General features: G+C 40.4%; 1 protein-coding gene across 1 annotated transcript in view; it reads right to left on the reverse strand.

Annotated features, from left to right (window-relative positions):
- The window catches only part of SLC5A1 (solute carrier family 5 member 1), a 31,626-nt gene extending 14,829 nt beyond the window's left edge, over nt 1-16,797 (reverse strand). Inside the window, exons 1-5 of the mRNA XM_074843796.1 lie at nt 16,708-16,797; nt 14,504-14,575; nt 6,749-6,853; nt 4,291-4,350; nt 3,832-3,936 (exon numbers count right to left, since the gene is read on the reverse strand). Of these exons, the coding sequence (XP_074699897.1) occupies nt 3,832-3,936; nt 4,291-4,350; nt 6,749-6,853; nt 14,504-14,575; nt 16,708-16,794 (429 nt within the window). The 5' untranslated portion in view covers nt 16,795-16,797. The remainder of the gene's footprint in view (nt 1-3,831; nt 3,937-4,290; nt 4,351-6,748; nt 6,854-14,503; nt 14,576-16,707) is intronic.
- Between the last annotated feature and the right edge of the window lie 761 nt (nt 16,798-17,558).

Genomic DNA, 17,558 nt, shown 5'->3' on the forward strand with positions numbered 1-17,558 from the left:
TATGGGAATATTTTTTTCCTATCTTTTCACACCACTGACCAGCTCATGTCCCTGATCTTTCTTTTATTATTCTTGGCTTTAGTTTAGCCTACATAGCATTAAATATTAATGCTCCTAAAATGACCCCCAGGAAGAAATGTATAGTTAATTATTTAGCATCCTGAGCAATATATCAGCTTCTTCGAGCTGCTGAGTTACCTTCCAACTTCAGTGCTCCTCCCTCCCAATTAGATTATTTCCTTCCAATATTTCCTTGTTTCTCCATTAATACTCTTTTATGGACACTATTTAATCCTTATCTTATCTCTAATAGAGTAAATCTTTCCTTTACACTCCAAACTATCTCTCCAAAGCCATCCACAGATCATGCAGAAACAACTGGCAGAGCACATACCAATTGAGTGAATCCTGCTGCAATGTTCCTGTGGGAGTCAGGGCAGTGGCACATACTCTTTACCCCCTACATCATGCAGGCCTAAGAGGAGGTTATCCTTCCACCTCCTCTTCACCCCAGGTAAGTCTATACCCACACAGTTCTACTGAAATTATGCACAATGAATGTAAAGAAAATGCTGTAATACATTTATAAATTTCAGTTTACAATTTCTGATTTCTTCAAAGGCATTCAGGTCTTAATTCCCTTTTGTCTTCTCATATTTAGTCAATTCCTCTCAATCAAATTTTATTTTTACTAGGTCATTTTCTTTGGCATACTGACCAATATCAGCAACACTAGTGGCTGATAAGCTCACTACAAACCTAGACACTGAGGGGTGCTATGGGCATTACTCACAAAGTACTGCCTGCTTAGGAAGCATGTACAGGTGAGGGACCTGTACAACAGAAATCCTTTGGACTTGAAGATCACATGTGTCCTGATCCCAAAGATCAACACCTTGCAGCATGGCCTTGGCTGGCAAGTGGTTGATTAGCCACACAACCAGGTGAGAAATCAATAAAAAATACAGAAAATGTGCAGGAAAAGAGAGAAATGATAACAACCTTGTACAGAGGTGTGCAAAGGGAATCTAATCATCACATGGTGGTGGGCACTGTGCCAGAAAGAACATGCCAGGAGTTACATGACCTGATGTATTATATTATTGTCATGGCTTTAACCCAGCCGGCAGCCAAACACCATACAGCCGCTCACTCACCCTCCCCTGCCCTGGGGATGGGGGAGAGAATTGGAGGGGTAAAGGTGGGGAGACTCCTAGGTTGAGGCAAAGACAATTTAATAATTGAAATAAAATAAAATTAAAATAATCATGATAAGAGTAATAATAGAATATATGAACAAGTGATGCCCAATGCAATTGCTCACCACCTGCTGACCAAAGCCCAGCCTATTCCCAGCTAGTGATCCCAGAAGAAAGAAAATCCCAAAACTGCAATCCAGGAAGAGAAAGAGCCCCAGGTTCCCAGTCTATCCTCATCTATATACTGAGCATGATGTTGTATGATACAGAATATTCCATTAGCCAGTTTGGGCTCAGTGCTCTGGCTGTGTTCCCTCCCATCTTCTTGTGCACCTGCACACAGGCAGGACATGGGGAGTTGAAAAATTCTTGATTTTTCAGCAACATCTGAAAATATCAGTATACTATCAGCATTTGTCTCATACCAAATCCCATGCTGAATCCAAAACACAGCACTATTCTAGCTCCTAAGAAGAAAAATTAACTCTATCCCAGCCAAAACCAGAACAATTGTTCATTGGAAAGCAGTGTAATAATTACATTATTAAGAACATTAGATAATATTTTAACACATCAAGGAAGCAGCACATGAAATAACTACACCAGAAACAAGATGCCACTGTTCTACAAGGATAAGCAGCAGTAAGTATCACTTCTAGTCAGACTGATAGGTGTGACTGCCCATTAAGGGCAGGGCAGGAACCCATCCTTCTATATCAAATCTCAATAAGCCTCAAAGATCACAAGGGAGTGTTTGCAAAGGCAGCAGTCAAGGAAGTAAAATGCAAATTGCCAAGCCAACTATGGCATGGATTGTCAACACATGGGTATGTTTGGATATACAACGTGCCTCCGGGAAGAGAGACCGGTGTCAGCTTCACATAGCGTGCATAGCTCTACACAGCACAAAGAAGTTATCTACGGGCCAGGATGGAAGAGCCCTTCCCTTTCTGCTTCTGGAGCAGGTTCATTTGGAGACAGTCTGGGCATGGTGTGGCATTGCATGGTATAGAAAAACCTACTCTGACATCCTCTGACGGTACCTGAAACCTCTAAGGACTTTGACTATTCTGCCTATTCTGAATAAGATCCGGCAATAAATCAGACCTAGGCAAATCCTGCCCTACTGAATATAGTGGCATAAGACAACAATGCAGAAGACATGTTTGCACATTTGTGCATGAGACAGACACTGTCAGACTTGTTCTGGGCAAATGGGGGAAAGAAGAAATGATTAGAGGAACTTGTGCACCGAATTTTTCCCCTGCAAGGCACAGAGACCCAGCTCCATGCCAATTCCCCACACACATCTGGAATAATTGGGTTGATGGGAAGCTGGGATGGGCCACTGGTGAGTGGGGCCTGGGTAATCTGCTGCTGTATGGATCTCTTGACTATTGCTTTGCTCCCTAATAAGAGAGGACCACAAGAGCAGGAGAAGGTGCTTCAGCCTCACAACCACACTGGAAGATTAAATGGAAAACCTGTCATGCCTGGAAGCAAGACACTCCAACTGAAATGGGGTGAAATCCCATGACCAGATCCTTAGGCATGATAGAGGCTGGAAATAAAAGATAGACAGTAAATTCAGAACCTATGTAACACCTTGATGAGCTCGTTACAAACATGTGTTGCAGAATAGGACTGTGAGTCATCCGACTGGAAGAGTTTCTCAGCTGCTAGAGCTGCCAGAACTCTGCGTCATATCTGGGTTTTCTGATTATGGTAGTTAAGCACAACAACAGCAAATTAACTAATCCTTTTGAAATATATGGAAATCCAACTCTGAGGCCAGCTCCACAGTACCAACCTGTTTAATTTATAACCTTTCTAAGGATCAGTTATCGTGAAGATGTGAGAATGAGAGCAAAAGGCCAATCTTTTAGCTTAAATTGCACTATTATCACTCAGCTCCCATTCAGAGGGCAAAGAGTAATCTGTCATGGCAACTTCTGCAAAACAACAGATTGAGGTATGCCTGAACTGTGGACTTCTTTAGAGGCTAGGTAGTTTCAAGATATACAGAAAATACCAGCTCCATTCACTATTCCACAGCAACAGCAACACAACCACTTAATACACTTGCCCATTAAAAGAATGTCTCCTTTTCCCTCCTTTCACCTTAGCTGTTATAATTTTCCTCCCAGTCCCTTATTTTCTAATTCTTATTATTCTCTTTTTCTCCATAGCCCTCTTGCTGTATTCCCTCATCTCTATTACTCATGGCATGTTCACCAGAGGATGCCAAAACAGATAAATATGAAGTCTGGGGACAAAAAGTCCTGCTGCATGTTTCACGGATCCCTAGGATAACAGACTGTAATACAAGTTTTCCTCCACTCTGACATGTTCTAGAGGAGAGCATAAGCAGAAGTAAACCTTAAAACCTAAAAAAGCACAACAAGCATCAAGAAAAATGTTAGTAAGGAAAAAACTTGGGTTGCAGAACAAATCTGAGTACACAATCTCACTAGATAAAGAAAACACAAAATCGTATTTTTAGAGTCCTTAATTCAACCAAGGGCTCCAAATCAGAACCAATTGACCAGTTGTGAGAGCAATATTGTAAGTAGGAGTTTCTTTTGTTTAGATCAATGTATGATGGAAGAAATGCTGTAAAAGTTTTACTTACTGAGATCTTTGTGAAAATATACAGGATCAGAGAAAGAACTGACAGGTAGACCTGAATCCGTTTCCCACCAAAACGCTTCCTCAGATACTCTGGCATTGTCACCACCTGTGGAGGGTAGATGAGGTTTCAGATAATGGGGAACAGATACAAAGCAAATTAGGGGAAGTTTTTTGCTACTCCGATACTGTAAGAATGGAGTGCAAAGGGAGAGGAGCTGCAAATGCAGTTACAAGGAAGAGCCGCTCCAGAAATCAAAGGAGAACAAGGAGAGAGTACCAAGTACTTCTCAGCTCAGCTCTCAGAACAGAGAATCCTCACTTTTCAAAATTACACAGACATAACATAGTACAGTTCTAGCACACTCAGATCTCGTGCCATTCATAATGGCTTTGGAATATTCAAGACCTGATCCACAAACATGAGCAGCAAAGAAAAGCATAACGTCCTGTTTTGACTTACCCCAGCTTTGACGTAGATGGGTACAAACAGCCATCCTAGAACAACCACAAGTATCAGAGCCTGCAGCCAAGACAAGATCAGCTGAATGAGCCTTCTCTCTCTAGACAGCACTCCCAAAGACCATTTATCAGACCCAATAGCAGCTAGAGACCATTGAAACCACATAAACGTGGGTACTGCAGGGGTGGTGGGGAGGAGGAACTGCTCTGTCTGCTGATTTACAGTTGAAAATTTGGGAATGAAATCTTGGCCAAAAAATTTGTCAGGTATTATGCAGCCTGGATTTCATGCTAGATGTCCCAGAGAAGCACACATGCTAATAATATATTTTATAGAAAACCAGCTGATTTCTGCTCACAGGATTGCCCTCTAGTATCAAAGCACCACTCCACTAGCAACACCAGACTACCCTAGCCCTCTTCAGAGCAGGCCCAGGGAGCCTGGTTTAATGATGGTTACAATGCAACCAGCCCATAAGACTACGGCTTCTGGGGTATATTAAGGAAGGTGAAGCCTGCTACCTGAGACCAATCTGCTAGCATCTTGATCCCAGAGCCACTAATGCAGGATACTTTCCCAGTCAGATTCAGGTATCCTGCCATGGTATGTTGTGACATCTGCAAATCCAGGTACTGGGAAGAGTAGCACTTCTTTTCGTTATTATTTTGATCATTAACTACCTTCTGCACTGGGTCTCTGGGAGAGGGCCATATGTTTTACACAGTCCCACATACTGTACAGGATGTACCACATGCATTTAATAAAATATTTTGTATTTCCACATTACTATTTCATAATATATTTTGTGTTACCATGTGCTTTTTGTGAACTATAAATCTTACTATATTGTAGCGTATCAGTTTTCTGACTTAAATGGCTAGCAAATGCTATCTGATACAGAGTTTTACATATTTAAATCAACAAATATAGAACAAAATCCTGCTCTCAGAGCTGAACTCTGCATTTACTCTGTCCACTGGGTTTAGAGGGCTTTTGTAACTCTAGCTTTGAAGTTCTGCCCTTAGATCAAAACCCTAAAATGGACAAGAAATACTGGGTCAGCTTCTGCTGTCATACTAATACAAATTAGAAATAATTTCAGTGGAATAATAGAGATACACGAGCACGATAACAGTCAAACTTAGTATTTCTTTCAAGAGGAGAATCAGATTATACAGTCAAGAGCAGTATTTTCACCATGTCTATTAAGCTGTACACCAGTCCCACTAAGTCATAAGTAACGAGCTATGCAATGTATCTGCTCAAATACACACATGCATCATTGCTTCCTCCTAAATAACAATTGTTGTACACTGTGTATTGATATTAGTCCACAGAGAATCTCCCAGGAATTTAAGTGTTAGAGGTGGATATGGTTGAAGAAGGATATGGGCCCTAGAGATTGGAATACCATGAAGTTTCAAGCAATGCTTGTTCTGTTTTGATTTGCTTACTTTTGATACAAAGAGATGGGAAATCAGGTTTGTTACAGGACTAGTGTAAGCAAATAGAGAAAGATGACAGATTAACTGTGCACATTTCATAGACTTCATTTTAGCCTTTATCCTTCCTCTTAAATATTTATATCAGATGAGTACTTGACTATTTGCAGCAACCATCTACTTGCTAAGGAAAAAAAGGCAAATCCCTCAGGGTAGTATGCTTCTTTCACTGCGCAGAATTATATGCAAGGAAAGTATTGACCTATGCACGGTCGTTAATTCCCTTTGTGTCATGGTATAATCCCTTCCATGAAGGTGAATTAAGCAGAACAAGGGCATTATTATCCACACCCACCACAGAGCCTGAGAATACAAGGAAACAAGGAAGTGGACTGAATTAGCTCATGTGAATCTCCGTGCTGTTGCAATGAACACCACTCCTGGTATCCCCAGCAGTTCACTGAAAGTCAGCTTGGATATCTCTAACCTATACTGCAACCATAAGCAAAACACACACATAATTAGAGGAAAGAGAAAGTAAAGAAGAAAAGATTTTTGGAATACAGGTTATTTTGAAGGATGTCCAAAATTTCCTATTGCCTGTGAAGAAATCAAAGCCCCTTCAACTATAGCAAAATGCTGTACAAAATACCATGGATTACAAAACTGATAAATGCTTCCCAACATCCTGAAGTCTGAAAGTGCTCTTTATAAATACTTTTAAAGTAATCAAAAGATATGTATAGAGAAGAGAATCCACAAATTTATTTGGTTCAAAAGCTCTCTAAAAAGCCTCATTCAACAGAAAAGGGTCATCTTCTCCCAGTGGTTTGGACAAGGACCAAGGAAGATGAGCCTAATAGTAGATTCCATTGGCACTTACTGGTCTGTACAGAAAACAAGTGTTGCCAAGCACAAACTCTGACTGTCCTAAATTATTAGGCAATGTTAGTTTGATTAACCTCTGGAGATAATCCTGATGTCAAAATATGTTCACTTAAATGCATGCCACTTACATTCCACTCATATCCTCCGATGGCAATTCCTCCAGCTGCTGCTGTTCCTGCTATTCCCACAAAATGTCCACTGCCAATGTTACTGGCAAACAGAGAAGCACCGATCTGGAAACAGAAAGAACAGTATTTGGCTCTTAGGTCCTGTTCCTGGTAATGTGAAAAAAATCATGTTTATTTGGCATTTTGAACTCATGCCTATCTATCATCAGATAGTGATGATGAGAATGATTGACAACCAACTGCCTTGACAACTTTCAAGATTCCCTCTTATTGTTCCCCCTCAAACCTGATAATCCAGCCATCATATCTACACCAATAAGAATAGGATGTTGCATAGAAGATCTTCTTCCAGTTGAGTCAAACAGTTTATTACACCAATATAGATTTTAAAATATTTGCAAAACTTGACTAACTGACATTTGAATGATATCCAATTAGGGATCTGTCTTGCTCAAGGAGGAAACGATAAGTGCATACCCACTTGTCAAACTGGCACTCCCTATTTCATATTCCACAGTCTGTGGAACCAAATGTATCACTGGTGAGAGTTGTACAGACTTTGTACTTGGTTCACTTTTAGTTAAAAGATACTCAATTACTGAATTAAAGTCTGAAAGCTGCATGGCAGAAACATCTGCTGAGAAAGTGCTTCTGGAAGATACAAACAATAGCAAATCAAGGAGTTATATTTAAGAAGTGCTGGATTTCTAAGACCCCCAAATATTGCACTGATCATACAAACAGAACATGGGGAGAACATAGGAATTGATGAACAGGGAGAGATTTTAAAAAATGAAGGTTTACACCAGATTACAGACAGGCAGGAGCCATTCACAAAAGACAGATTGTACCAAAAGAACAAATTCTTTATCAAATAGTTCAGACAATAGAAAAGATGAAAAGATATGAGCTTCATTTCCTTAAAATGAAACCATTAAAGGCAGCAGAAATGCCTAACGATAATTTACAAGGTCAGGCACTGAAGGATGCAGGGTGAGAACTCAAGCATGAACACGAGGTTGGATCAGGTATTGTAGGCAGAAGACATGTGAGCTGCAGTAGTTCCAAGATGAACATTTTTTTATTCACTTCTATTTTTTTCTTTATGTCCTCTGAAAGCTACAAATCAAAAAAGGAAACAGGGTTGAAAATAAAAGAAAAGCGTATGGAAAGTAGGCAAAAGAACCTCTGCTGACCAGCTTCTAATGCTCTCATCTGAGGTGGACCTCTCATGTTGAAAGATACCAAGGTGCTTAAAAATGGTGTTTTAGATGTATGAACATGGGACCTGCACATTCTCCTTACATAGTTCCCAAGTACAGGTGGTTGGAATATGTTCAGAATCACCTTACAAAAGAGAGAAAAATTTCTTGTCTGCAACTCACTGGGAGATTTTTAATGTCCTAAAATTTATATAAAGGGAGTAGTTACAAATTTCCAGGTCTGCAGTCACTGCAGTGAGTTCTCTGAGTAGCAGTAAAAATTAAGTCCCTGAGAGCACGGGGACAATTGCCTGAGATTCAGGAGGATATAAGGAATCTCATCATAGAAATCCACCTCTGAAGATCAGATTTATTTTGTAGAGCTATGCCATAGGCAGGAATAGCAACCATGTACTTCAACTCACAGTCCTGATCTCTCATAACACAAGACATTCCCCCCCCCCCCCCATTTTTTATATGCAACATACAAATAAAATTTATCAGCCAATTCCACTCTTTCTATTCAAAGCTTACATTTTTTCTCCTTTCCTCAGTCTGATCTGCTGATTTTTTCTAGTCTTTTTGCAGACAAACTGTTCTTTTGCTGTGACAGGAAATTTATGTCTCTAAGTTCACTCAGTTCTGGATTTTTTTTTTTTACACATTTCTAGAAGTCAGTTTGTGCCCTACAGAAATGTAACCAGTTTGTCATATGACAGATATTTCTACAGGAATGATAAGTGTTGCAACAAGCATTAGCAAATAAGCCAGAGAGATCACTGGTAATAAAGAAAACTTCATCTTCTAACCTGTTTGTGACAGCAACAGTGTTTTCCCAGCAATGATCCTGAACAAACAAATACCATTTATACCAAGCATTAGCACTGTTGTCCAGTGCTTTTCCTGAAGACGAATAATTAAACTTAAATCTAGGTTACTATAAACGCAATCACCAGAAAAGATTAACCACATTAATCTCTGATTTTCTTTCATGTGTTCCCTCTCTTGTTTCAAAAGCTTAAAATGCACTGCAAGCAGATCCAAGTAACAAAAGCAGCTAATGAAGAACTTTAAGAACTGACAGCTGTAGTAAGCTTTGGCTCAGTGCCTGAAACCCCTGGACTTATTGTAGCTTTCATTGACAATGCTGCGTTTCCAACTTTACACAGAGTACAACTGAATTGAAAGAAAAATACAAAACCAAACCAAAACAAAGCAAAATTACCAACATATTTAGGGCCAGCACAAGGACAAAACAATGTGAATGCAGATATCACATTCACTTTCTAAATTTTCTTCTCTGAATTAGGGAACACCCAGTGCAGCAGAACAGTAAGGTCAACACATACTAACAATGGATGAAATTTTAAAAAAATGTTTTTAATTGTTATGTATACATGGAAAGGTAGAACATGGCTTCATATCTGGGAAAATGCATATCACCCTTAAAACTGCAGTGTGGTTAAAGCAAGAGGAGTGTTTATCAAATATGCTTCCACCCTGCTAGCTGCTGCTGTCAGAGGGGAAAGAAATTTCCAATCTGCCATGGCAGTACTTTAAGGATGAGGGAAGAAGGCAGATGGGCTCTGGGCCCAAGCTGTCTTGCTGAAGAACTTACTGCTGTGGGGTTTTTGTACTGAAAAGACTGATTATTGGAATTGCTTGACTTGCCATTGGTAGGTGCTGCAGTACACCTATGCATGACCGAAAGAATGCTGGCCTGAAACTGCACGATGACAGAGGGAAACACTTTTCTAGAAGTGTTAACTGTTCTCAGTGAATGTGTTAGCAAATTGATTTTAAAAACAGATCTAGGAGGAAAAGTAAAGAAGAAAGTCGATTGAAAGGAACAAAAGCTTTTAAGAGGGAAAGAGAGGACAAAAAACTGAACTAACCTGAGGTAGACGTGGAACATTAACTGCTTTAAAATCTTTTAAGAGGTCATGTTTTAACAAGAGTACTCTGTTCAGGAAAAGTACCACCACACTGAAGACAGATGATGATCACTATGTTTTTTCCATGTTATTCATTAACCGCTTCACCTTGCTCCTTTCATTAACTTGAGGATGCCCTGACATCCTGGCACTTGCTGTTCCAAATCATATACGATGTACTTTGCAAATCAGTGACCACCGCAGAGACATGTGCAGACTTCACAGCTTATGGCATTTCTCCCTCACAGGACCTGTTAATACATATCCTATGCTGCTCACGTTCGCTTTTCTGTTTGAAAGTGTTAGCTCGTTATCAAACTCTTTTCCCCAGTCCCGAGCACCCCTTGCCTGTGGCAGTTAGCCCCTGTACAGAGACCAGCAGAACCTCCCTCACATCAGCGTGAGGTCATGAGCCTTGCCCTGAGGTATCACTCCTCCCATGGGTCACCTGCAGAAGCTGCTTCTCAAACCCCTCTTCCCTGGACAAATTTCGCATTCCTTTGCTTGAGAATTACTCCTTGACGCTGTCCATGCTTTTCTTTAACTCACAACTCTTCCCTGCAACATGTGACTCTACCCTGATGGAAGGACATGATTTCTCCTACCTGAGTTTTCTGGGACCACCCTTAATCACTTTTCCAAAGTGCTTACAATGAAATATAACTGCAACCCTTTCAAGGCTCTGAGACCCAAAGAAAGAACTGGGGGGTTTTATTCTGCTTTCCCAATTACTCTTCAAACTCTATATATTGCATTATTGTCAAATTAAACTGCATTGACACCCTTCCCAAGTCACTAAGCAAGATAGGTGGATACACAATACACATCAAATAATGTGTCTCTGTCTTCCGACAAGCTCAGCGGCTGTTGGAACAGCAGTCACAAGCAGGCTGATCTGATACCTTGTCCACCTTTGTCCTCCGAGACAGAAACAACACCTCCCAGATGGGTGGAAAATTCTGAAGGATTCTGTAGAAATCTGTTTCACTGAACTTTTCCTTTTCTAACAGAACTTTGCTTTGATTACTTTATTATTGTTTTAATCTGAAAACTATTGATTTCACACTATTTTTAGCATGGAACTTGACAAAATAAGTTAATTTCTTATTCTACTTTACTTAAGAGAAGGAAATACAAATCTTATTTATACCAGAGTTGTCTTTCCTGTCTCCTCACAGCAGTGTCAGATTCAGCAAGTGGGGAGAATTCTGAGAATATGTAAAACTTAACTGGATGCAGAGATCAGAGCAATCATGTCAGTGGTCAGTCCTGATAGCCATGAAAATAAGCCATCTAGAAGAAGCAAAAATCTGCTTTGTTTTTTTCCTTATTTCTTACCTTTCTCACAAAGATCAACACATATGTGACAACAAACGGGCTGAGTTACGTTTCTGTTTAAAGTGTCGTATGTCCTTGACTCTGCATGCTTCCTGCTTACTCTTCAATAAATCTTTCTAACCACAGATGGACTTCAGATGCCCAGCAGATACTCTTTGTCCCATTAGCATTTGAGCCTCAGGAACTGAGGTATACAAGGTAACCCATAATTTTGTGCAGACAGCTCTGTCTTCAGAACTACAGAACCTGAAGAACAAAATTCAAAAGCAGGAAAACTTCAAAACTTAAGTGTTTTTTTAAAAATTACGCATGAAACCTGTTAATCCTGTGAGAGTGTCTCTACCAAAGTTGGTGTTCTTTGGGAGCAGATACTTCGTTTCCTACAATGGTAGAAAGTATTTGGCTGAACCTAACTCCTTCATCTAACAAAAGCAGCTGAAGTTTAGTTTGCAAGGCTCACTGTTACGAAGCTATTACTTTCCTTGAGCTTCTCTGTGTCTTTTTTTGAGCTAGTTATGAGTATTTAAAGAGCCATATGTGTATTTCTTGAAGATATTTCTCTCAAAGCCAAAGAGACCAAAACCAGTTTCTTGAGATTCTGCTCTCAGTTTCTGTAAAAAGACTGTGGAAAGATCACAGTATTTCATACCATTATGATTAACCCACGATGGATTTCAACTTATGGCAATCAGTGAGAATGTAATTATATACCTTGATCCCTAATTAACTACTGGAACTACTGAGTTGGCTCATCCACTGCACAAGGGCAGTGATTTCAGTGAACTAACACAGAAGTGACCTATTGCCTCTGCAGAACAGCCTGAAAAGACTAACTATGGGCTTGGTTCTGCAAAATACTAAGCAACTTTCATGGATTCTGATGGAGCAAACAATCAGAGCCAAAGTTGGACAGATTTGGCCCAGGATAACTGTCTTGCTCCTACTTTATGCATTGAGAAATTGAATCACTATCAGGCAAAGTGACTGACAAACATGCAAAATCTGTATCAAAAGTGGGACTAATCTCCAGCCCTTGATTGCCAGTCTCCTCTAGTCTACTAAACCACAGCTATTATATCATTTAAGTGAATAGAATCCCTTATCCCTTTCCCAGGCTTGTCAGTAAGAGGTCCTAATACACTGCTAATGAGCCTCTTCTCCTGTGGGGTCAGAAAAGCCATGGCTGCCCTGTAGAGCCTAGAACATAGCACAACCACTGAAAAATAGAATTAGATTAAGGGAATTAAGTTTATGACAAGTCTGTGGAAGGGGTTTTTTTTAAATTTTTCTCTGTTCCAGAAAGCAATTATCCTGAAATCACAAGGAAGAAAGAGTCCACTTACAAAACAGCTTCCCCCACCCAGCCTACAGTCTTTGCAAATGTATCTGGGCTTTCCAGAACCATGACATGGTCCTGACATGGCACAAAAGAGAAGTCAAAGCACAGAAGTAGTCAAAAAATACACACAACATTAGCTGTTGCAGAACTGAGATCACATCTTTGACGGAACTTTCTATACTTTCATTGATTTCCTAGTCATTTCAGCCCAGTTTGCACTGGGTGATGGACATCCTATCTACCCGCTAAACTGTGGGAATAGGTGTTTTGGAATCTCTTTTTATCCAAGGCAAACTTTCCAAGGTGGTGCTGCTGACATGGTATTTAGTTTGTGGCTTGAGTGCTTGCTGTTTGTTTATTTTGAGTGATACCAGGAAGAATAGCAAGAAGGGTTTATTTTTATGGTGCAGAAAGACACTCCTGGCATTCCAAAGGGAAGGATCGAAGGGGTGCTCTGGGACTCCGCTGATGACTAGGACTTATCCATGCTGAGCTCGCAGAGTTTGGGAAGGAGAGAGAGATGATCCTAGCAGCCACCACTGCACTGTGGGGTCATCCCTTTTTTCTCCCCACTGGAGGAAGGGAGCTTGCTGAATCTGTTGGGTTTGTGTTGGTAGAGAACTCAGCAAGATAATCTTCCCTGGATCTTAGGGGAATCATGAGTTCTCAGTGCCATTGCAGCAAGACAGAAGGTTTTTATGGTGAGTCTTTCCTGTCTTGCTTCTTCCACCTTCATTTACATCTGCACAAAAGGGTATTCATATTCACCCTTGACAGAATTGCACAAGGTTAAAACCAGCCCACTGATTAAAGTAACAGTTAAGCAAAGTAATCTGTTTGAGTTTTTTCTCTCCCCCTAGAATTATGTAATTTCTCTTAAAATAATGTGGAAACTTTCTCTTTCCTCAATCTTCCAATGGAACCTGAATTTGCTTAGATCTACTATACCAAATGAGGAAACCTTTTACTCTCACTGGCCTTTAATCCTGTTATGTCATTAAAGAGGCAGTCCTAATCGCTTCTAAAGGCAGAGAGCAGCTTCCTGAAGCACAAGAAGATTGAGACATGTATTGGTATTTCTGCAGCCTACTTTGAGAAAATTCCTAAGTTTTTAGACAATAAATATTTACTGTCACTCTCCCTGATCCTGTAACTGAATACATGTGGATGGAATCTTGAATCAAAAGTGTTAATGAAGTGCAAAAACATTTTTGGAGACTGAATGCAATATCCAGAATGTTGAGGATTTCCATTCAAGCACATGGAAGCATGTACAACACAAGTAATACAGAAAATTCAGGTTTGTCTAAGTTTTCTGCTTTTCCAAGAAGTCACACTAAACAGACTATAAGGTCTGGAAGAAACAAATAATTGTTTCTAATATTATTTCTGCCAGAGGCCTGATGAATGGCTACGAACATGTTTTGTGTCTGTGACTCCCTTTCTCCACCTTGGAAGAGAATACAGATCCACAGAAGGCAAACAATGTAAGTCACAGATAATCTTTAAATAAATGTAAACTATGTTTTACTAATAACTTCTCATAATATTTCCAGGATTTTCTCCTTGTACAGACCAGAACTTGTTACCAAAAGTGGAAACAATACAGAAATATGAGGAAAAATTTCAGAAAATTAATTCTTCTCTGTAATAACCTCAAAATGAGCCAGCTTTGAGTGCAATTAAAGTAATAAATTCAAAATATTAAAAAAGTTTTAAAGCAGGCTGAAAGGCAAAGCACTGGATGGCTTTTGTTGTGCAGTTTGCCCTGTGTCACCATGGCTAGAGAAAGAGTTTGAAGTGCATTTACATGACATAGCCATCACAGTCTCAACAATATTGTAGAGACATTTAATATTTAAGGAGTACACATGGTCATATGGAAGTGGATGCACATACACATACATATGTTTTATATACACACACAATATATTGCACTCACCGGCCACCAAACCATGCTTCGTCCAGCCAGGAAAAATCCACCTACTGTGCCTCGGTTGGTTGAATACATAGCCTGGAGGAAAAAAAAAAAAAAGAAAGAAAGAAAGAGAAATTGAATCATATTTTAAGTATAATGGGCAAGCTATACACAGACTAAAAACAAACAACTAGAATGAAGGGATAAAATATATGGGGAGGGTAAAGTGCAAGAAATAAACAGAGTGACTAAAAGAGCAAGCTTATGATGAAGAAAATAATACAACTGAACAGCAATTCTTGTTTCTAGGTCTATATTAACCATTCAAGCTTCATTGCTTCACCTTTCATTACAGTGCAAAATGTTAAAATGAAATTAAATTTAACCAAAAAATGATCACTCAAATAAAAGCTCATATGAACACTTTATCGGGGTGCAATGCCTTTGATTTCAAGTATCAAAAAATACTGTGTTACAAGTTCGTTAACAGAAAGTGTGCAGCTTTTTTACTCAATGCTATCGAGTCCCAGCAGATACCTGCAAAAATCTATTTTCTTGTTGTGATATCAGCACTGTACCCACTTCTCTCTGAAGTTCAAACTAAGAAGCCAACTAAAATTTCCTTTTCACACACTCATTTTGTATTTGTCGAGGGATGAGCTACAGAGGGAAGCTTCCTCCAATTTTTGTTAATGACCCTGACCCAAATATTGGATTCCCATTGTCTCCTTTGATGGACTTTGAACAGGCAAATAAAGACAGACTTGGTAAAATTAGCCAGATTTTTTTTCTAATGCAGAAGAAAGGAAGTAAATACAGTAGATTTGCATTTAACTACACACAGCAACTGAATAGGTATTTGTCCAATAAAGAAGACATTGTTGCAAGAAAGAAAGGTTCCAGGAATAATTCAGCACACAATTGCCTGACAGGCCACAGATCAGCCCTTTTCTGTCACAGACCTTTAATACAAAGTTCAACTACAGCAACAGCCAGACTTCCGTGGCTCCCTCCCGCAAGACAGCAAGGTGTTCAGGTATACTGGGGGCTTCAGATTTTTTACTACGTTTTTGACGTCTACTACCATGATGAAGAGGTAAAGAAAAGGTTGTGTCCGTTTTGTGTACAACCTAAATTTTTGGTGCTCTTCAGAACATTGCCAGGCTGCTAGAAAGGGAGGTTTGTTTTGCAGCTGACTTCTCTGCTCTGTGAAATGGACCCCTGGGATGCTCCTGGCAAGGAGAGGATTACTGAGGGACAGTGTCTCCTCTCCGCTTCTTAATGGTCAGGTGTTCGGGTGACCAGGAGAGCTTGCCCCGGGGAAACAGAAATTTAGTGACATTCCACTGTTTACAGCTTTGTAGCTCACAGTATTGACCTATTATCTTCAAACACTTCAGCACTGAGGTTACACCAATAGGACAGTATCTGCCTTTCTCCATTAGCTGTGAAAGCACTGGGCTTTGTTTTTGGATTAGGCACTGAGTTTTCCCTTGCAGTCCTCAGCACATTCAGCATCGGGGGGGTGAGGGCAGGAGGCACTGCTGTACTCAGATCACCAACAGAAAGTCATTGCCATCACTTGCCACCCCTGAAACTCTTCCTTCCTCATAGTTTCAATGGCACTGCACCCTGTAGTCAAGGTCCTGCTGGCAAAAAAAGCCACGATAATGCTGCCCTCAAATGGCACCTACAGTGTCGACCCATCTCACTCCTTCACTGACAGTGATCTGCCGTCCCGTCTGTCACAGTCACGGCTGCAGTTGTACTGTTACACCCCCATACTGCCCTCCCGCACGTTGACTTCACCTCCCCTCTTCTCCCTGCAACTCCCTCTCCTCACTACTTCCTCAGCATCACCTCACGCCACCAATTCTCACCGCAGTGCCAAACCCCTGCTCACCCCCAGCCCGCTTTCTCACAGGGACCCTGGCTGGCCTCCTCTTTACTGATCAGATCTCTCAGCTCCTTCCCCACACAAACCTCATTACGCCACCTTCCCCACTAGTGCCATTCACCCACCTAAACAGATGCCTCCCCAGGTCACCATCCCCTTTCCAGTAAATACCCACATTTTCCCCACCATGCACTTATTAACTATCTCAATTAAGCACCAAAATCTTTATATAATTATACATTTTCATTTACTAAGCCACTTTCCCAAGACCCTATTAAACTACCTGCTTATTAAGTAAAATAAAATAAAATAAAATAAAATCCCAACCTACCCATAGTCCCACTGCCAGGACTACCAAAAAATAGATGACAATAACAGAGATGTCTGCAGGATTGTTGATCCTTATGTTGGATTCCATCCTGGCTGCTCCTCTGGCTTTCTTCTTCTTTCTCTCCTTATGTGCTTCTTGCGGAGTTCAGGTTAATGATAAACTGCTGTCATCCCCTACGTCTTATATAATATATAACTTCAGATTCACTTGTCTCCTGTGGGACACAAGTTGAAGCTGCTGCTTTTCCTCGGACAACAATTCCTTCCCAAATATTGCTCCTCTGTTACAGGTGCTGCAGATTTCAGAGTTCGGTCCTGCTGCCAAAGGTGCTCAGGGTTTTAACATCTATGAGCAGATGTCTGAGAAGGAATGAGCACGGAAAGGAGTGGCTTGGCTGCAATAAACCTGCATATTTACCTCACTGTGTGTGAATACTTTTTTTTTTTTTTTAAGTGGTTGTACCTGTAAATCTAGTCATGGAAGATGTAGTTCTTTTAGATGATGATGGGAAGTAATTATCTGTGAGGAGGAGTGACCTGACACCTGGGGAAAACCCAGGGGTCCAGGAGCTGGGACACCCTCTGTGTCACCTCTCAACTCAGCAGCATTACTCAATGGACAAACAGCCCTGTGTTTCTGGGAAGGAGACAATTGAAGCTGCTTACATCTCACACATGGATACAGGTAAAGATGCATGTGAACCACAAGACTTAGATCCAGAAGCTTTACTGTGCTGAATTTCAGGGTGTTTAGACCATGGTGTTGGTTCTCTCTATTGTAACTAATCAGCTTCACATCCAAGTAAGTTCAAAGTTCATCAGAGCTTGGGTCTTGATCTCCCTTTATTTGTT

This window comes from Strix aluco, chromosome 18 (assembly GCF_031877795.1).
Source record: "Strix aluco isolate bStrAlu1 chromosome 18, bStrAlu1.hap1, whole genome shotgun sequence".
In the NCBI taxonomy this organism is placed as follows: domain Eukaryota; kingdom Metazoa; phylum Chordata; class Aves; order Strigiformes; family Strigidae; genus Strix; species Strix aluco.